This window comes from Medicago sativa, chromosome 2 (assembly GCF_051527215.1).
Source record: "Medicago sativa cultivar Bolivia chromosome 2, Bolivia_mono, whole genome shotgun sequence".
Lineage (NCBI taxonomy): Eukaryota > Viridiplantae > Streptophyta > Magnoliopsida > Fabales > Fabaceae > Medicago > Medicago sativa.
This window is the reverse complement of record NC_140750.1, coordinates 56,896,791-56,919,366: the sequence shown is the minus strand read 5'-3', so window position 1 is coordinate 56,919,366 and position 22,576 is coordinate 56,896,791. Positions and strand designations below refer to the sequence as shown.

Sequence of the window (22,576 nt, the reverse complement as noted above, 5' to 3'; positions counted from 1 at the left end):
TCCCGCTAAAAGGGAAGCAAGGAACCCTTCTTCCAAAACCAGAACCCACACCCCGTGGAGATGAACCAAAGCAACTACCCAAAGAGCATATACAAAGAGAACAAAATAAACCCTGAACCCCTGCTCAAAGGCACCCAAGGAAAACTCCTCCCCAGAAATCTATCGGTCACAACAGATCGATGGTTCCACCACCCACTCATAATGGGAAGAAGGATCACCACAGTGACTCCCAAAAGACCAGTGCCAAGAGGTAAGCTAGATTTTATCAACCAATTGCTCTACATCCAATGTCCTAACAGAGAACACCAGATCATTACGAGCAGACCAGATAGACTACATCACCGAGTGCCAGATCAATCAATCAATCAAATGTGATATACAATCTAATGTTTTTTTTAAAAATTACACGACCAAACTGCGACATAATATCTATGTCTTATCCTTTATATAGAATGGATTATGCTAAGTTCCTATGGTTAATTGACTAATAAATAAACTCTATGATCAAGTTAATCTCTAACTAAATAGCTCAATCTTATTAAACTCACTTATACTAGAAATAACTAATCTCTAACAAACTTGTGTTAACATAGGCCTCACCTTGTGATTATAATGAAAGCACAATAATGAGACTACATAGTGTAAACCATGGTTGGCATATATAGTTTGACATCTTATACACATGTTGTGATTTAGGTTTAAGTCTTAAAAAATAACAAGACGCTACATTTGATTGTTGATTTCCTTTAGGTTTTCTAACCAGTGCTATAAGGCATTGATTAAAGAATTCATTAATAGAAAATTTGTTTTAAAAATATAAATTTTTATTTTTGTTTTAGCAATAATTATACAATTTTTTATGTAAACTTACAAATTTTTACACGTTAATCAATGTTCAAAAGCACTCATTAGCATTCTCCATTTCTATATTAACAAGGATCACACTTTACCATAAATTAAAATCTTAATCCACTCCTACTGAGTTATTGTGTCACAATTTATTTTATAGACAAGTGTTAGAAGTTAGATTGTTAGAGGGAGGAGAAAATTGTCAGCAGCATGGTTGAAACTCTAAACCTTATTCTTAAATTATTTGAATGTTCCAACTGATACTACTAGCCTACACTTTCATATACAAATTGAAATGTATTGTCTTGTTTGAAAGTTTTACATGTTTTCATCATGTGGATTTTTTGTAATTAGCATACTCTCAGTAGGCATCAAATAGACAGGGTCATATCAAAAATCTATGAATGACAAAAATTATTTAATTGATTGGACACATAGCGTAAATGATTTTCACATGCCCTCAAACATGATTGGTCTAACACATATTAAAGACCTAAAATGAACATTAATTTGAGGGTAGTTTTAAGAAAATAATAATATTTAATTAAAAGCAAGTAATTTTATGTGTTTATACCAATGAGAGTGGATTCAAGAGCGCTTAGATGATATGAAACAAATCTCTTCTAACTTAACCAAAGTCTTGGGTTCGAATCCAGCATTGGGCATGCAACATCGTTAAAACTCTTAGGAGGAGTTTGCCGTCTATCTAGGTTCCACAAGACTCGAGAGATTAGTCTCTGCAAGTTTCGCACGGAGGATACCTGATTTACACAAAAGAAATACCAATAAAAGTGGTGTTTTTCGCACGGAGGATACCTGATTTACACAAAAGAAATACCAATAAAAGTGGTGTTTTAAACCAAACTCAGTGACTCTCAATGAAGACGGCGAATCATTGAAAGAAGAAAGGTATAGAATGAGTGGTGTTTGAAACCAAACTCAGTGACTCACAATGGTGATGTGAGACTCACAATTAAGGCTCTTCATATTATGGTGTTTGGTCTTAATCAACACCATACAACGTTCAACGGTGGAAGTGTATTTGCAAACACTCTGTCGCCTAAGACCATCCACAATGCAGCGCCCCATTTGGGTGCTTAAACGGGTCCCGACTGTACACGTCATTCGTTTTATAATTAATACGTAATAAACACTCAATCTCTCCAACCCAGCACCTCAAAATAATTATTAATTGGCTCCCAGCAATAACTCTATATCATTACATTTTAACAATAATTTTTATACTCATTCATATTTATATAATTTTAAAATATTGAAATAATTTTATTATAAATTATTAAAAAAAAACAAACAAATTCAAAGAAGGAAAAAATAAATTAATTAAGTACAAATTTTTCTTTAAGGAGTAATTGAACACAAGAAATGTCAACTAAAATTTCCAACGGCTATGCTACAAGCAAATTCAAATTCAACTATTTTTTTTTAGGTAATCAAATTCAACTATTATTTACAACTATTATATAATTATTTTTTAATATCAAAATAATACAATAATTAAATATATATAAAAAAATAGAATTAATTATACATGTCGGACCCATGAGTAATAGGAGAGAGAGAGTGCCTATACAAGCACTCACCTTCATAAACACCATATTCATTGATGTCACAAAGGGGGTGCTTATTTATAACGGTGCTTAATAGGGGAAGAACTCCTTATTGTAGATGGTCTAAGTCACCAGCAAAGGATACACACCCATACTTAGGAGGAGGTAAGCCCTCCGTGTTCATACATGAAAAATTTGGAACACACATCAAAATATATTACCAACACACGTAACTTTTTTTTTTTTTTAGGGACAACACACGTAACTAGAAAGTATATTTAACATCCCTTTAAAACATTCATGTTTAATTAAATATTATTTTTTTGGTACAAATGCTTATTTAATTTTAAAAGAAGTATATTAAATAAATAGTAAGTATTTTTATAATCCATTTACTTTTTAACATAAAAAATGAATCACCCATAAATATTTGAGATTAAAGAATGAAAATAGTCGGTTGTTGGTTTCTGAATATGTTAGGCAAAAAAATGATATACATGGTTCAGATAAATGTGAGCTTTTCATAAAAGAAAAAAGATAAATGTAAACTTAGGGGGTGTTTGTTTCTTGGATTCAAAAATTATTCCCTGGAATATCATTCCCAGGAAAATCATAATGAGAATTTTATTCCTAGGAATTTGTCGAAAAAGTGTTTGATTTCCTATCTTCATTCCTTGGAATTTTTTCAAGTAAGTGAACCGTTACATGGATAGACCATTACTCAAAAAATGAAAACTGCTACATTAACTTGTTAGAACGTGGGGATCACATGGTAAAATGGAGGTAAACATGAGTTTTGTTCAGTACGTGGGTTTCTCCTTTCCTGGGAATATAATTTTCCCATCCTTTTTTCATGGGAATAAAAATGATTAGTATGTGAGTTAAGCATATTCCTGGGTATTAATTATTCCTAGGCATATTATTTTGTTCCTTTCTACCAAACATAGGAATTATTTTTTCCCAAGCTCTATTCCCAGGAATGTATTTTTGTTCCTTTCTACCAAACGCCCCCTTATATGAGAGTGGCCATTGGATAAAGAAGAAACTAAGTGTGGTAGAGTATTTAAAATTGCTGTAAATGGAAAACTTTTCATCTTCTAATGAAATGGAGGGTGACAAGCATGATGATGTACTACAATTACCTAATAATTATGCATTAGTTGTATATATTAAAAACAAAATGTCCAAATTAACTTAATTTCTTGGACCTCCAAAAGTGTCCCCAACATTCCTAAATTAGTATGAGGACTTCAAAAATAGAACTAAAGTGCTTTTAGACAATAAAAAATACATGTAGAATTATAAACAAATTTATAAACTTTTGGAAGTCACATCTAATCTAATGTAATCACGCAACACAAGTTTGTAGTAGTACAAGTATTATAACATATAAAAGCACCATCATAGCTTGAGGATTTAATTGATTATCATTGTTATTCTTAAAGCATTATTATATGTTATCATCTATCAACTGCAGCATACGTATTCCTATAATTTTTAGAATACATACTTATGTTTCCACATTCGACATCTTCAATAGGTTCCCTTGAATCTTTAATTTTATCCACACAAAAATAAACTCCAAATTAAAGATGTTGAGCACACGATCCTTTCTCACACACCACTAGTTAGTATGAACATAATTAACTACAATTATTGGTTTGTTAATTGTCAAGGAAGTTAGTTAAGTTTGTTACACATCGTAATGAGCTTTTTTTATAATAGATGTACTTGTTTCTTTCTTAAACGTTAGTAATTTAGATGTTATGTTAATATTCTTTTTTCCCTCAATTTTGAATCCGTGGACCTTCAACCCATTTAACTTTTGAATTCTGCTCTCCACCCAGCACAAAACACTCGCACACTGCAGCCATGTCCAAAATGCCCCTGCGCTAGTTAACTAGTGCAAGTGTAAACTAATGCGCAATTTAAGTTACGTGGCGCAAGTTAAGTGGCGCAAGGTGACTATTTTTTTTAAATTTATTTACTATTTTCAAATTACGTTATTTACTTTATTCTAAATTATTTATTTTCTAAATTATTTGTTCACTTTATTCTAAATTATTTATTTATTTGCTATATTCTAATTTAGTTATGCACTTAAAATAAATACAAATATAAATAAAAGGAAATGAACTAAATTAATATTTATTCATTAAATACAAAATTAGAAAATAAAAGGAAATATAAAATAAAAAGGAATGAACAAAATTGAGGCATATAACAACATCTTATTTTATTAATAGAATTCATACAATACAATAATTGATACAATAATTTATTCGAATTCACTAAATCTACTTATTTTCTCCCTCTTGGGGTAAAAAGTGACCAACCTTCTTGGGGTAAAATAGTGAGCAGCCTTCTTGGAGAAAATACATCATCAACCATTGGGCTAAATTTAAATCTGGTTTTTTTTTACCCCAAGAAATTCTTTTTACCCACGGTAAAAAGTTTCTGGGGTTAAAAAAACAGATTTAAACTTATCTCAAGGGTCGATCACTTCCCGAATTCGGCTACTCACTATTTTACCCCGAAGAAGTTTGATCACTTTTGCCCCTAAAGAGACTATTGAAGAAAAAAAGAAGAAGAAGAGAAATAGAGGGAGAGAGTGAAGAGGGAGGGGAAATGATATGGTGTGAGGAAATAGGGAAGTATGGATGAGTATTTATAGGTGGGAATGACAATATAGGTTGTAAATATCATTAATGTGGTAAAAAAAACGTGTATAATGGGTAAAAAACGTGTAGATTGAATGTTGAAAAACTGACCAAAGACCAAAAAACGTTTGTTCTTCAGCTCTGCCACCGGCCAACGTGCGTGAGTTAACTCGCGCACATGCCAGTGGTGCGTGACTTAAGTCACGCAGGGTTATATTTGGAACTCATGCTAGGCGCGAGTGGTTTGTGTTGGGGGAAGAGCAGAATTCTTAACTTTTAATTTAAACTAGTTGAGATACCCAATCTCCAATTGATGTAGTCGATAACTTATTTATTTGACTGCATGTTTCTCTTCTCTATGCTTTCACATTTTTAATATGGTATCATATCTTATAAATATTCGAAATTTCCTTATGGATAAAACTTAGTTACATTACTATAGGCATAATTGTTATAGGAGTCTCAACTATAAGGAAAAACCTAATTTTCAAAAAGATTTCTAAGCAAATCAAAATCCTTGCACTCAGAACACAAAATCATGTTTTGGTTGGGAAAAACATTTTCGAGGAACTAAGTCCTCGAAAATATTTGCGCGGGAAGTATTCTTTTTGAAATTCAAAATTTTTGAAACAATTTCTAAGTATTTAGTTCCTCTAAAGAAAATTTGATATGATTGTGACATATTTTTGTAATGACTAAGCACGTTTCTAAGGAACTAAGTCCTTCAAAAATGTCGATATGATTATCACAAGTTTTGATACCATCGTGGTTGCTTCCAAGGAACTAGTCAAAAAACACGTCAATAAGACCATTGCAGAGCTATAAAAAGCACATTTTTCTGAGGACCTTTTCCTCATAAATGTATCAAATCAACCGACAAGAATATGAATTTTCGATGAACAATGTCCTCGAAAACTTCTAAGGAACAAAGTTCTCATAAATGTCAGTCAAATCAAGTTCAAATTGTCATTTTTGGAATCCTAATTCCAAGGAGTATGGTCCTTGGAACAACAAAACATTTATGTGGACCTTGTTCCTCACAAAATTCTACGAGGTCTGGCTTAGAAATCGTGGTTGGGCCTAACTCAACCCCATAAAACTGCCTTGTGAGGTGATGATTGCCCCCACTTATAAACACGTTATCAGACAATCACCTATCTGATGTGGGACTCTTAACACACCCCTTCACGACCAGCACTGTTGGACTTGGTTCGTGGACATAAATGGTGGGTGGCCCGATGATAACGGAAACCTGATAGCAGGTGACCCAATGGATCATGGAGAGGCTCTGATATCATCTTAGAAATCGTGGTTGGGCCTAACTCAACCCCACAAAACCGGCTTGTGAGGTGAGGATTGCGCCACTTATAAACACATTGTCAGGTCATCACCTATCCGATGTGGGATTCTTAACCATTTGTTTCCCTTTGAAATTGTTTCCAACAAGTCTTTTTTTGGCATAACTAATTTCCTCGAAAAGGCTACCCTAGACCAACTGCTTGTGGTGGTATTTTTAGAGATAAATAGCAAATGTTGCTGTTGTAGGTTGGTTTGCTAAAAATTTAAAGATATCTATTGTTTTCCCTGCAGAGTTCACTAGAGCTATGCATGCTATTGAGATAAATTCAAAAAAGGGTTGGATCTCTCGGTTGGAAACAAATTCTTGGTAGGTTACTCTTACTTTCAAGGATCATGGTCTTGTTTCTTGGAGGTTAAGAATTAGGTGGTTGAATTGTATTGAGTTAACTAAAAATACGCACTTCATTATTTCGCATATCTTAAGAAAATACTATCATTGTGCACACAAGATTGCTTTCTTTAGACTCCATAATTATTGTTTTTGTTATGTTTTACTTCTTCATGGGTTTGACCTTTTGTTTTCCTTGCACTTTCTTTCCTTTCATCAAGGTTTTATCCCATTGAGGATTTTTGGAAAAGTTTTTAACCAGGCTTATGTTATTTATTCCCTTGGCTGTTTACATTAGGTTTTAGCCTAGTCTCACAATGTTTGTAATTGTCTTCTTCTTATTTTGATTAAATAAAAAAAAAAAAGGCGGGTCTCATTTTCTTATTATCATGTATACTTAGTTGTTTTGCTTGTGCTATTGAATATGAGTTAGATGAGATCCAACACATTATATTAGGAGAGACATCATTTGCCAAATCACAACCTCAAACTGCAGCCTTTATGTACTAATTATTACAACTTAGGTTCCTAAGTGTTGTAAACAGATAACTGATGAAGTCATAGACTTACCTATCATGACGTATCTTACAATTCAGCCCTTAATTCCATATACAGCATAGCTAAATTTAGGCTTAGCAAATGTCCCTTCAGTATTATTTTTTTTCTATTTTTCTGCATGCCCTTTCAAAGATTGAGAAAGACAATTCATGAACCAACAATTCCCAAGAAATCATAAAGAAGGACAATGTTAGCAATCAAGATTTAAGTTGTCATGAATGATGAATGATCTAGATTTGGTGACTCAAAACTCAGATCTAAGTAAGCATCAGCAATGCCTAGGTAAGCATTAAGAAATCGAATGTATGCACACATAGATGTCACATTAAACAAAATCCACACAGAGCACACAATGTGAACTTATTCTGTATTCAAGCTAGCCAAATCAAATAAATAAACCCTTGGATATATATAGCAAAAAACAATCTGTCGACAACATTATATATCTGTCGACATGGTTTGAAAATTGCATTAGCAAAAAAAATCTGCATTAATTAGCAATATTCTTTAATTACATTACAATTAAGGACAAAACAAATATATAGATAAAACTATAAGTCATTGTTCTTGTTGTTCCTCTAACTAGGAGACAATTATCGGTAAAATTAGTTTTTTTTTTTTTTTTAAATAAACACTTTCAAAATTAGTAATATTTATACTTTATTTTTAGTTTTTTTTTTTTTAAAATTATACTATTTTTTTAGTTGAGAATAGAAAGAACAGCACGTACTTAAATTTTGTACTTACAACAAATGTACATAGTCGCAAAAGATGTGCAGCACACAATTGTGATTGTAAAATAAGAATATTATAGCCACCTTTGCAAAAAAATAAAAAATAAATTATAGTCATTCCCTTAAAAAAAAAAATATTATACTGTACAACACACTAGAAACTCATTTTCTTTTAAAATCAAAATTTCCGATTTCGATCCAACAACTTCAAACTGAATCAAAGCTGCTATCATCATTTTTCAAAGGCTATTGAAATTCTGAAGAGGCAAAGTTTTCCTGATTTCTTGGTTCCAAAGAAATTGGACAACACTAAATATATTGGAGCATAGAATATGCTTGTGACAAAACCCTCTTATCTAAATTATATTTTTTTAGAGGACATGATGTATATGGTAGAGGAGATGAACCATGTGTCACACTCTTAGTAATTATGTGCTTCTGTGTACCAAACTTATAACAATATTATAAAATAAAAAAAAGGAGTGATATGTGTGGGTGCAACAGAACAACTTTGATCAATAATAATTAATTAATAATTGATAATGTATATTTTTATATATGTTGAGAAGTTTGTCTGCTACGGTTCTAGACAATGCACAGAAACTTGGAGAAGATACATGCAACATAAAGTATAAGCTAACCTTGAACAATTTTTGGTTTCTTTGGGAGGACATGCCTACATAAGCAAAAATAATATTATTTTTGAGGTAGCACACTTGGTGATGAACATAATGTGACACATGTCCTCAGTTTTATAGTATGATTGCATGTAACTATATGGAGACAGTAGACCTATACAACTTGCACAGTAGGAAAAATATTTAAATTGTTTAAAGATTTTGTTCTATTAACAATTATATTATGTATTATAATTTTGTGAAGAAATATTAAAATGATAATCGTGTAAAGTGAAGAAATATTAAAATGATAATCGTGTAAATAATCCAATGAAGTTGTCGTATTAAAAGCATGTTAGGTCTACAAGTAGAGTATAGAGGAAGATATTTCTTTAAGTGAAAGATTCCTAATTAGACCTGTTATGAAAAATAAATATCTTGTAAGAGGTTATGCATTTGTTTTTCTGTGGGCCTCAAATAAAATAAATCTATGAATTTCATTAAAAATAAATTCATGTAGGTTTTTTTTTTTTGAAGGAATGTAGATTTTTTATTTTTAAAAATCTTGAAGTTGCCATTTTAACATAATTTTTTTTTTGAAGGAAACATAATTATTATTATTATTTTTTAATAAAATGTTGACATAATTTTTTAAAACTACAGAGAACTTAGAAAAGAGACAGAGAAAACTTTTTTTTATTTAAAAAATAAAGATAGTTAGAGAAGCTTAAAATGAAAAAATTAGCTATCTAAAGTCAAATTTGTTTTGAGTAAATATGTAAGTTTCATAATTTCTATTAAATGAAAGATATTTTTTAGGTGAAATGTTTTCTCTTTTACTTCTTTCGTTTCATAATTATTGCTATCCATAGTCGGCCCAAATATAAAGTGCAGCATATGTTCTCAGTTGATAATGGTCATATAAAAAAATTTGGGCGCTACTTTTCTCACCCCCCAACATCCTAAAATGGCTATTGAATAATATGTTTTACTAGTTACTAGAACGCCGACCCGTGCATCGCACGGGTCTCACGGGGTTAGCTTTAGGGGTTAAGCTTTAGTAAGTAAGATGTTTCGGAAAATAGAAGAGATAAATATGAAATAGTTGTTTCGGAAAATAGAAGAGATAAATATGAAATATGATCAATGGCTAATATTGAATGGCGCCTAAATGTGCAAGATCCAATGGCTTAGAAAAGTGGAAGGAAAAATGGGGGGAAAATATTAGGGTTAGGGTTATGTTTAGGGGTTAAGCTTTAGTAAGTAAGATTGGAAATTTCTCTTCCTATCCTATCTTATGTATTTCTCGCACACCTCCTATTTTGACAATTTATCTTGTTTGGATTTTATAATTTGAAGAGTATCGAACTCCTAGTCTGGCAATTCATTCTTTAAAAAAAAACCTACTTGTTTATGTGCACGTAAGAAAAGTGATCAAGTAGGAATAGTGTGACTGCGTAATAAGTATCCTAACACTCAAACGGTTCAAGTCGACTTTCCACACAAGAAGAAAATCATGTTGTCCATGCAACAATTTATTGAAAATGCGGTGGATGTCGAAGGTGATGGTTATTGTGGATTTTATGATGTTGCAGGCCTACGTTTTATGTATGTTGGTGATCATCATTTCATATGTCTTGATTTTTGACAAATGTAGCCAATGATTGCGACTGTTATCTCCAACTGATTGGTACAAAGAATCGATTCAACAAGGTGAATCACGCTCTGACTCCTGATAGAATTGGCCCTACACCTCCGAATAAATGGATGATTATGTCAGATATGAGGTTTCTTATTGTATAGAAATTTAAGTATATGGTAGTTCTAATGTCCATCAAAATGGGAGATCATAAACTTTTTTCCTTTACGTGGTGCACAATCACAAAGATACTAAATCTTGGGTCTTGCATATGTTTTTAGTTTATAAGCAATGTTATCGTTGTTCATGTGTAACTGTCATAAGTTATATTACGAGTATATTTGAAGGACAAGTGTCTAATTCTCCCAAATATGTAATAAGTGGGGCATATTTTGCTCGGCATGCGACGAGGACGAAAGGCTTGAAAAGAAATTCCCTTAGTTCTTTTGTATAGTCCAAGTTGGAGAAAAACAGGGCCGAAATGTTGAGCCGCACTTCACATTAGAATTGTTTTGAGAGGATTTGACTTTGTTGGAACAAAATGTGTTTAACATCACCCTTTGAGTTTTGATGATAACAAGGTATTAAAAATTATCAATTGGATATGCTAATATTTGTTCAAGTGTGCAGGAACATAGACAAAAATTTAAGTGTGTCTAAACAAAGCATAGGTTATGGAAGAACGAATTAAGAGAAATTGCATCTACAAAAAGGAAGCTTGTGTTGCAAGAAAGCATCTGAAGAAAAGAGGTTTTGAAGATCATCAGAAGCTGACGTCATCAGAAGCACTCTTATCAGAAGCTGTCTACCAGAACCTGACGTCATCAGAAGCTGAAGATCATCAGAAGCTGAAGACTGGAAGCTGAAGTTAGTTAAATGTTATCATTCTGATTGTGCATCATTGCAGAAGGAATAGAAGCCTGGAGAAACGACTAATTTAGAGGAATTTGAAGGCATTGGATACTTATCCACCGAAGAGCGCATAAAAAGGACAATAGTACAATTGTACAACCGCTATCTCCACTACTCTGTTTTGTGTCTGCAATAGTACAAGACAACAGCTGTGACTACGCTGGTAATTCTCTATACAAGGAATGGATTTGAAATTGTTCCCTCTTAGGACAATAAGCAAATCAAGCAACAGATCATTGGTGATTTGATCAAGCTTCAACAACGACTCTTTTGATGTGCTGGCAATCTACAACGTCTCTTTCACACCTCTATATAAAGGAGTGAAGACTTGAAGATTTCCAAGAGACTCACAACAATTTTACAAGTGTCAAACCTCTGCTGAAATTGTTTCACATCAAAGTTCACTTAGAGTTTCTTATCAACTTTCATATCTTAGAAATTCTAGAGTCTCAAGAGTTTGTATCTGATTTGTATTGTGAACACCACTGATTGTATATCAAGTGTTCAACCTCAAACAATTTTCTTTGTAATTCTGTTTGAATAGAAGTCTCTTGCAGTTGTGCTTGAGCATATGAAATCTCTTGCAGTTGTGCTTGAGCAGTAGGAAATCTCTTGCAGTTGTGCTTGAGTTAGTTTGAAGTCTCCTGCTTTTGTGCTTTAGCAGTTGTAATCAGATATTGATTTTAGCCCCCCCCCCCCCTTGTGTTTTTCTCACCTTCATACTTCATACCTCACATTCATACTCCTATCTCCACCCCTACCCTCAAACACATAATACTCTCAAAATAGACCTAATTCTAACATACTAAATATCTTACGCAAATAAATTAACTTTTATGTATTATTCATAAGCTTATCAAAATAGTTTATGAAATACAAACTTATAAAGATACATCTTTTTGTTAGTGTGAACTTACTAATTAACATCAGAATTTTTTTATTTGCATTAACTTTTTTTCATAAGATCAAAGATAAGGAATCCAATCGAATAGAATCAATTATTGACACCACATAATCAAACATACACAACATATCACCAAGCTACGAAGAATTGCAATATGACAGGTTATAACTTATTAAAGCCATACGCAACATGTGAAAGTATATTGTAGGCCTAACGAATAAGGTAGTATATTGTTGGGTTTTTTTCGTCATGTACGAAACTTGGAAAGTCCTCATTTTATAAATTTAATTGTCTCGGATGCATGAACTATATCAGAGAAAAATGTACATAATGTTTGTTAGTTCTAGTCTTTCAACCATCTAAAGCAACTCAATACTTCTTCGTTTTAAAATTCTCATCCCATTGGCTTCTAATTTGATAGGAACAAATAGATAACAATATGAACATACAAGTATTTAGGTCAAAGTAAAATCTTCAGGAAAGTGATTTTGCAAAACTTTTTTCAATTATTAATTTCAAACATAATTTCATCCATGAACACTTCCATAGACTTTTCAATAAAATCAGAGAATAAAGTCATCAATCATCTTTGAAAAGTTAATGGAGAATTACATAATCCAAATGACATTATTTTGAAAGCAAAAGTGTCATAAGGACATGTAAAAGTGGTATTCTGCTGGTCCTTAGGAGCTGTAGCTACCTGATTGGAGTAAGGATCCTCTCCATTTATAAAAACAAATGGAGGATGTCATTTAGAAAGAGATACAAACAAAAATAGGTTGTTGGTACTACCACTAAGTTGATCCCACTTAGGGATGGTAAAAAAATCCGCACCCGTAGATATCCGCAGATAAAATCTGTCATGGACACGGATCGGATATCTTAATAGATATTCATGGATAAAATAAACGAATATTTAAACTACCCACTAATTAATGGATACAGATGCAGATTTAATAATGGTATCTGCATTCGCGTATATCCATACTTGTTATTAAATCGAGTAAATAACATAAATATTTCAACTTCCTCAGCAAAAAACCTCGGTATTTTGAGTGTTATTAGTTATTGCATGACTGTTTAAATTTGTATTACAATCATTTAAAAGGAAGTGAAAGTGGCCGATATTGTTGAAGCAAGAAGTTTTGTTTTTATTGACTATGATGAGTTTTATTTATGCTTTTGTTAAACCAAAGACCTTATTTTTATTAAATGTAATGAACTTTATTTATGTTTTTGTTGAGTCAATGATCTTTGTTGTTTTTGTAATGTATAGATATTATGTTTTCCTAAAAAGAAAAGAAAATGCATGTGATGAACTTTGGTTTTCAAATTTCAACTAAAAAATATTAACAAATTTGTATTTTTTTATTTATAAATGATATCCATGGATATTTGTATAAACCCACAGATACCTTAAAATTCGTGGATTACATGCTAAATGGATATCCGCACGAATATAGATAGGGTACATATTTCATATTTATCCAACAGAGTGGACACGAATATCACACCATCTGCATCCATGGATATCCATTTACATCCCTACACCATCATTTGTTTTTACTTTTTATGTGTCTTTATCTCTGTAAATGGAAGAAATGGATGAAGCCATGAATAAAAATGAAGAAAATCCTGACTCATTGATAAGTGCTAGAAAGTGTTAAATTCATAATGTATATTAGGCACTTTTGATTACTTTTTCCACAAGTTATTTGAGGAAAAACCATGAAAAAAAAATAAGAAAATGACTCATTATGCTTTTTATATCATACTTAACCCATTTGTGCAGAAATGAAGTGATCAAGACTTGAACCAAAGAAAGAAACATAAAAAGGAACAAAAACAACAAATGTCGCCATGGCCACAGAATGTCGCCATGGCGGGAATGGATTTCCAGGAGATATGTTTTTCAGAGACCAGATGTCGCCATGGCCACAACATGTCGCCACGGTGGGAATGGATTTCCAGGGGCTATGTTTTTCAGAGATCAAATGTCGCCATGGCGACAAATGTCTTGCCTGGCGAGATAAGGCGGTTTGGCAGAAACCCACTGGCAAAGAAAGCTGATGTCGCCATGGCTACAAAAATCCTGCCTAGCGAGAATGTTAAATTATGCAGAAGTATAAAAGCCATTCAGTCATTTCAGAACAGATGGTTATGTCACTCTAGGGAGAGAAAAACAGGGGAAAACTAGAGAGAACATCAAGGAACAAGGAACTGCAAAGATTGGAGAGGACTTGCAAGATCATTGAGACATCATGGCTTGGTTATTCCTTTTCTCTTCTTCTCCTTGTAAGGTTACCATGACCATGAGCAGCTAGACTCTTTTTGTTGGGATTAAATGTAATCAACTCTACTAGTATGTATTCTCTTTGATTGTGATGTTGTTTGATTTTAATTATCTTATGATGTTGAGGTTATTCTTGTTTTCCATTACAAACTTATGGGTTTGAATTGTTATTGAAAGATACCTTTTGAATCTAGGTTAGAATAATCTTCTATCAAAGCTTTTGTTCTAGACATGAAATTTAGGTTTTGATAATCACTTTGAATATTGGAACCCAAAGCTTTTGTATCGTTTAATAGCTTGGGAAATCAGCTATACAACGATACAACCGACTATTGAACCGTTTAATAGTTTGGGAAATCGACGGTTGAACGACCCAATAGAAATCGCGACATTATTTGGACACGAATGATGTTGCCGAGCAATACGTGATAATATCAATTGATAATTAAAATCCGCAACACTAATCCGAGAATACATATAAGTAGGTTGATGAAGTTTAATCCCAGCATAATCATTTCCCTGTTAACTCTTAAACGTTTTATAATTTCGTAGTTTTATAGCTTATGAAACAAAATATTGTGAAACCTTAGTTCATAACAACATCGATTGTTGAACGGCTTAGAATATCGCACCAGTCCCTGTGGAGATGATAACAAAAATACTTACTTTTGATACTACATCACTCATCTGGTTATATCTATGGTAGCCATCCTAGTAGCTACTCTATTAAGCATCTGATCTATGAAAGGCAAAGTAAAATCTTATGCATGCAGATAGATGGATTCATTCCTTTTATATCTATAATTTGTCACGCTATCGCTCTACGATGCTTCGTCAACACATACAACAACTCCTCCTAGGTGGAATCAAGAAGTGACGAGATGATTACATACAAAAAAACACCATTCATATTAATATTTAATAACACGAGCACCCCTTGAGATTTTCTTAAATAACACGAGCATCCCTTCTAATTTTCCAAATACATCAATATCCCATCATTTTATCCATTTCACTAACGTTGCAAATATACAATTTAATTTCAGTCATTATAGTTTGTTTGTATCTATTTTCTTTTTTCACAATTAAGTTAAATAATAATTTTTTTTTCACAATGGAGAAACAATAACAACATTTGTTTTTACATCAAATAGAACCAAACATCGACAACTACATAAGAGATCAAAAGAGAATACATAAATGAGAAGAAGTTTGGTGGATGGACATTGTGGGTGATCAATGAAAAGGAAATAATCTTCGATATATTCGTTTGATTACATTAGAGTTTAAAAAATAAACCACCTAGACTGATGAACAATGAGTTGGAAAAAATCACCTAAGTGAAAGATAGAAAAAAATGGTCGAAAATTAAGTGAGTTCTTACTCGTATGAAGAAGTTAATTGCTAAAAAAATGAAATTAACAAAGTTTAAACCATCGTATATTATAATGAAAGTGCTTGTCAATTTGATAAAAATAAATAAGGGAGATTAGTGTTTAGTTAAAAAAATAGAGCGGGTGTTTGTGTTATTCAAGAAGACCAAGGGAGATTAGTGTAATTTGGCCATGATTTTTTTAAAGAGTAATTTGTCCATGATAAAATCATTGAAATATTTGTTATTAAATATTATGAAGTGGTAAACTAAAAATATGTAAAAATATTAAAAACAATAAAAATTTCACTATTGATAAAGATGTCGTTACGAGTCCCGTGTATGAATTATACTTTTGGTGGTGTCTAAGATTCGAATCCACCTTGCATATATTATGCATTATCTATCCCTACCAATTGAGCTAAGCTCACATGATGTATGACTTATACAACTATATTATTTAGTGACTCATTTATCATTTTTTTCAGTGTTTTTTATAGTCATATTTCTAAAAGATATAATAATTAATTATCTCCAACTATAAAAAATATTATTTTATAATATAATATGACATGGTGGCCTGACTTCTTTGATTCTTAGTTGTTTCCATATATGTTGAGATCTGTAGGTTTCAAGGTGTCTTGTTTGCCTACACTCTGGTACATCAAGCTCGAAAGAGCTTTTATGCTTGCTGATTTGCTCAGGGAACTGTTGACACTTGGATTTTGATATCGTGTTGACAGTCGATCCATTAATTATTCTTTGGAGATGTTAACTTTTCATTTTTTTTAAATTGGTTTCGCGTCCGTATACAGGTCTGTTGGGTTCCGCCTGTGATTGGCAATTTTTTTTAGGATAGATTAGAGTCGATCTATTTGATCATTTATTATGTTGTTTCCCCCTTTTGGATTGTACCCGTGTCAGGTCTAATGTCTGTGATTAGTGAATATTTTTTTAGACTAAATATATAAACAATTGTTATTTTTTTCATTGGATTACTTACAAAAGAAAAACTCATACGGATGTATTCTATTGCATCCTAAAAAAGAAAAAAAAAATCATATGAACATCATAAAACTTTGATATGGTTCACTTTTAATAGGAAAAAAATATATTTTGATAGTCAATCATTTAGCGATTTTTTGAAAAAAAAACATAATCAATTTTGTGTTTGTTTATCGTAATAACAATCACTTCTTTGAAAAAATATTTGTTTTGATACATCTATATAAAATGAATTTTTTGTTACAAAATTATCTTATTTTTTATGCTTATTTTCTCCATCTCTTATATTTTTTGAAAAATTACTATAATCTCTTTTCATTTAAAAAAGGGTAAAATATGCATTTCATCCCTGTAAATATAGGGCATTTGAATTTTCGTCCTTGAGCTTACTAATCCTCCCATCTTGTCCCTGCAATTATTAATCATTTGAGTTTTGGTCGTAAACACATTTGATTACTGATGTGGCAGGTGATTAAATATGTGGCAGTGACATGGCACACACTAACTCGGTTTGGACAGTGATGACTCAGCAAAAACCACCGAAAATGACCCTTTTGCCGTTATTGTGATCAGACATGTGTGAAATCACCATAATACCCCTTGTCTTCTTCTTCTTCCTCCAAAACCCAGATTCAACAACACCATGGAAACATAAGAACATCAATACTGCCAATACCAGCAACAAGAATAGTCCCCATAGTTTGTCCATTATTTCTCCACAAAGAGATCCTCTTATCATCACCAACACTTGCAACAACCAAATCTGGTCCCTAAACACCCAAACTTGCATACAGTTGCCTCAAAATCTCGAAAGGAACAAACCAAAAAACCAGCAAAAATCACAGCAGCTTCTCCCCATAAAACACACTAGAAAACACGATTTCTTCAGCAGAAAACCCATAACAGCTGCGCAAACCAAGTAGCAACATCATAAACTTTTCAATTCTAATTCCAATTCAATTCATCACAAACAACAACAACACAATTCAATTTCTTCACCAATTTCATCACAAACAACAACATAATTCAATTTCTTCCCACAATATTGGAATGAATTTTTTGAATTTTTTGAAATTTTATTCTCTCTCCGCCGTCGATTCCACTGTTTCACTGTGAGGATTATCGGAAGAGACGACGGTGGTGATTTGATTTTTTGAAATTTTATTCTCATTACTATTCTCACATCAATCATCACCCTCTGCGAATTGTTCTCTGTTTCAGCTTCCATCATCAATCAAGATTGAATTTTTTTTCCCTTTTCAAACCTTCAATTCCTGAACAGCAGAAGCATTCTGCAGAAACGCAACAAGAGGAGCAGCGGCATCTTCAAGAGACTTGAGTCTCGCGACAACGTCAGCCCTACGTTCAATCATATCTTGAGTAACATTTCAGTTTGGTAGAGTGTTTTGTGAATGTCCATAATGTAATCAACCATGTTTGTGTTGTTAAGAAGATCGATCTTGGCTTTGAGGATGTTGTTGTCGTTGTATAATTGGCGTTGTTGGAGGAATTCTAAGAGGGGGAAGACTAGATGACGGTCGAGATTTGGTGCTATGCGTGGGGTTAGATCGTATTCCGCCATTGAAGATGTTGTGGAAGGAGGTGAAAAAGGTATGATGCTAAACAACGAGGGAAGAAGAAAAAATGGAGCCAGGGGTAAAATGGTCTTTACGCGCGAGTCCTGCTTCAGTAAGGGCAAAAATGTCATTGCCCCGCCCCACAGCTGACGTGTCCTGACATAAATCCATTAAACAGATGCCACGTCACTAATTACCCTCCACCTCAGCAAAATTTTGTAATTAGGATGAAATCTCAAATGATTAATAATTACAGGGACAAGATGGGAGGATTAGTAAGCTCAGGGACGAAAATTCAAATGCCCTATAATTACAAGGACGAAAAACATATTTTGATCATATATAAAATCTTTTTATCGTAATAAGCTCAGGGACGAAAATTCTAATTTGTGTTTGTTTATAGTAATAAAATCTTTTTATTAATAATTTAGTTTGTTTAGATACATCAATATAAAAAGAATTTTTCGTTACAAAATCATATCAATGTTTTGAAAGTTATTTTCTCTCTCAAGTAAATACGATCTTTCGTTACAAAATACACATAAATGTAAATATATGTAGAGGTGTCATTTTTTTTTGTTGACTAATTTGAGGTGTTGTGTTTTGACTGATCATTAACTTTCATAATTAAAGAAAGATAAAAAAGATTGTAAATTGATTTTAACTCTTTAGATATTTAGAAGTTGAATTATCGGAAAATTTGTTTTGATTAAGATTAAGTTTATTTGTTCTTAAAAAAAATTATGTTAGTGTGTTTTATCGACCGAGTTTGTTTTAATTTGTTTTTAGGAGAGAAAAAATAGGAGAGGTTGAAGCAAAAGACACAAAATGATATAATTTTGACGACGTGTCAAAAAATTAAGAAATAATAAGATTGTATTTTTGGTAGACATTAAGTTTAATAATTAGATAATAGATAGAAGATTGTTTTTGGTGTCATTAAAAAAAATTAGATTATATTTTCTTGTTATATTGTTGGTGCCATTGAAATGAATAATCATGATTAGTTTGGTTTGTTATGATTTGAAAACAACAAACATTTATTTTTTTAGTTTATATCAAAATCAAAATTTCATAAAAAACACATTAAGTGACTCTTGTATTTCATAAAAAACACATTTATTTTTATTTTTTAATTAATTTCTTAGCAAGACTCTTGTATTTGCTGTTAGTGACAATTTTGTCATGGAAGAGTAACTTAAGGTCCGCTTACTTTTCATGTTTTCTGTTTTTATTTTTATTTCAACTATTAAACATAAGAGAACCGTCTCCGCAAGCATCGTGTTCAAAGATTGCCATTGCATGAATTGGTGTTCGAATCCAGAATTCTTCACTTATTTACCGTAAGGGTGTGAAATTATGACCACTAAACTACTTAACAAGAAACATAATTGTACCATAGCACGACCTATACACACACACAATATTCTTTACACTATTTTCTTTTACGATTTATGAAAATAGACCAAGCATTTTTAAAAAAAAAATTGAAATTTCAAAACATCATTTTCATTGTTTACGAAAATGAATTACATCTGCTCTCTATTCACAGTTTTTCACTGCATAAGTCTTCCATATATTAGCATTTAAAGTAAACAAAATTTTAGAAAATGAAAACATAAAATCTTTTCCAAATGTAAGCAAGAGTTATTTCTATTGGGACCCTTGCCTTGCTTTGAATTCCCTATGTTTACATTTCGTCAGGTTTTGTTTCTTCTCAAAATTGAATTTTTTCACACCTTAATTTATTCTAATGAACTCAAAAGAGATATATGGGATTAATAGAATATAGCAAAATACATTGAAAATGAAAGACACCATAAAAACAACTAAATTGAGAATGAAAGAAATAAATTGAATGAAAGAAAGAAATTGAGAATGAAAGAAACACACAAAAAGAAGTAAATTGAATGTAAACCATTATAACGTGAGAAAGTGGAAGTTGTTAAACATCAATATCAAAATTATGGATATGTAATTAGAGATAGAGCGAAGAAACAAGCAAGAAAGAAATAGAAAGAGAGAGTCAAATGAATTTAAGAAAAAGTGGTGTTAGTTTAATGTCAATGAAACCCTAGCCATATGTGTGTATATAAAAGAGCTAGTCTGCTTCACAATCCTATCACAACAAACATAACACTCTTTGATCATATAATGAAAATGGCTTCTTCATTTAGTTTCTTAACACTCTGTGTTATTTTGTGTCTACATGCCCATAGGAACCATGTCTTTCTCAATGAAATTAATCCCACGAGTAAACTTTGATTCATTGCTCTTTCCCAAAAATATTTCTCTTGAAGAGAAACACAATAGATTAGTCCAACTCTCAAAAACTTATGCTCTTAAGTATCAAATGAACAACACCAATGCAATATCCCCACAAACTTTTCAACCACTTGTCCCAACTATTGCTAACATATATGCTGTTGAAATGAGGATTGGCACACCACCATTCACAACTTTGTTGATGTTTGACACAGGTTCTAGTGATACATGGGTTCAATGTGATGGATGCACGAAATGTTTCCCATTAAAAGGGGGAGATTTCAAGTATCATGCATCGAGTACTTTTAAGGAGGTGCCATGTGACGACCCACTTTGTGATCCCAAAATATGTCCCAACGGTAAATGTGAGTATGCTATAACTTATGCCGATGGTGCTGAAAGTGAAGGCATTCTTTTATCCGAAACTTTCAATTTTCCTCCTGGTCCTAGCAATATTATTATTGATAAACGCTTTTTAAGCTTCAAAGGAGTGGTTTTTGGTTGTGGGTTTCGAAGCAAAAAAATGACATTTGGGGTGCCCATGACAGATAAGAATGTCATAGGAGGAATGTTTGGACTAGGGCCGGAACCAAGATCGTTTCTAAAGCAATTGAAAAGTGAAACCAATATGCGTTTCTCTTATTGCCTTGGCCAATTACATGATCCACAGTCACACAATTACTTACATTTTGGCCCCGATGCTAAAATAAGCGGAGACTTTAAAACAACGTCGCTTGTGCCGACAGTAGGCAGCTTAACATTGATACATTACCATGTTGTTTGCAAGGGAATCAGTTTGGATGGGAATAAGCTCCCAATAGACCCCAAACTATTCGAAGTAAAATCAGATGGATCCGGCGGTTTTATCATTGACACAGGAGCTTATGCTACCATTTTAGTTCAGGGTGCTTATCAAGTATTGAAACAACGTATAACTGCTTACTTTCAAGAAAAGGGATTGAGTCCCTCTACTGAAAAGAAAATGGCTCTTGATCTTTGTTATCTTAATCCTCCAAGCAACATTGTGAAGCCGACGATAACGTACCATTTTGATGGAGGTGCTGATTTTGTGGTGGCTCCTGAGTCAGGATTTGTGTCTGCAGGAGACGGGAGGAATAACATATTCTGCTTGGCTGTTCTAGGGCGCGATGATTTTGGAAATATATTGGGAGTCGTCAACCAAGCTGATCATACTTTCCTCTTTGATGTTGGAAAGAATCAAGTTTCTTTTACCCCAAAAGCAAAAACTTGTAGTAATAAGTGATGATAAACTATGTGAAGTGCAATTTAAATGATTTTAGATAAGTCCTTCAAATTTAAATAAAAGTGTGATTTTCTGATTGATAGGAAACTAGATATGGGCCTTAAGCCAAGAGAGAGTAAGAACATATTCTCTAAATAAATATTAGTAAAGATATTATATTAGAAATATATAATAAAGATATTATTCAAAGAAATCTTTTAGTAAAGATATTATTTGATAATATATCCTTAGTAGTATTCTATATAAGTAAATCTGTAGAGGGAGTTCTGGACAAGCAATTAGATTATTTGTTAGTAGCCTTTTAGGGCCGGCATCAATAGATTTTGCTGAGGAGCTTTGCTCCAGAACTTGTAACTCTTTTCTTTATTCCATCTACTTAATAATATTCACCACTATTCTCTAGTTTCTATTTATTTATTCTATTTTAGTGGCTCTTCTCTATCACTGATAGTCTTCATTTCCTCTTTAATTTGTTTTTCTTTCTTGGATCAAGGATGACAAATTGATTTTTTATTTTTTTAAATATTTGTTTAAGAGATTATACTTTGCTTATGGTTTATATCTTCATGCAACGATATGTTAATTAATTAGGATTTATAATCATAAAAACGAGACAAGCAAATGGCATATGATGATGACCAATTATTTGTAGTTGATTTGTTTCTTCATAAG

General features: G+C 32.3%; 1 protein-coding gene across 1 annotated transcript; it reads left to right on the top strand.

The window, feature by feature from the left end:
• The first annotated feature begins 20,486 nt into the window (after positions 1-20,486).
• On the top strand, positions 20,487-22,306 carry LOC146949208 (aspartic proteinase nepenthesin-1-like). The gene has a single exon (XM_085745249.1). It carries the CDS (start codon positions 20,585-20,587, stop codon positions 21,902-21,904), a length of 1,320 nt encoding a protein of 439 aa, XP_085601375.1. The 5' UTR covers positions 20,487-20,584; the 3' UTR covers positions 21,905-22,306.
• Positions 22,307-22,576: the final 270 nt, after the last annotated feature.

Excerpts from the sequence above, each read along its gene's own strand:
- LOC146949208 (XM_085745249.1), top strand. The coding sequence starts at position 20,585 with ATGCCCATAGGAACCATGTCTTTCTCAATGAAATTAATCCCACGAGTA.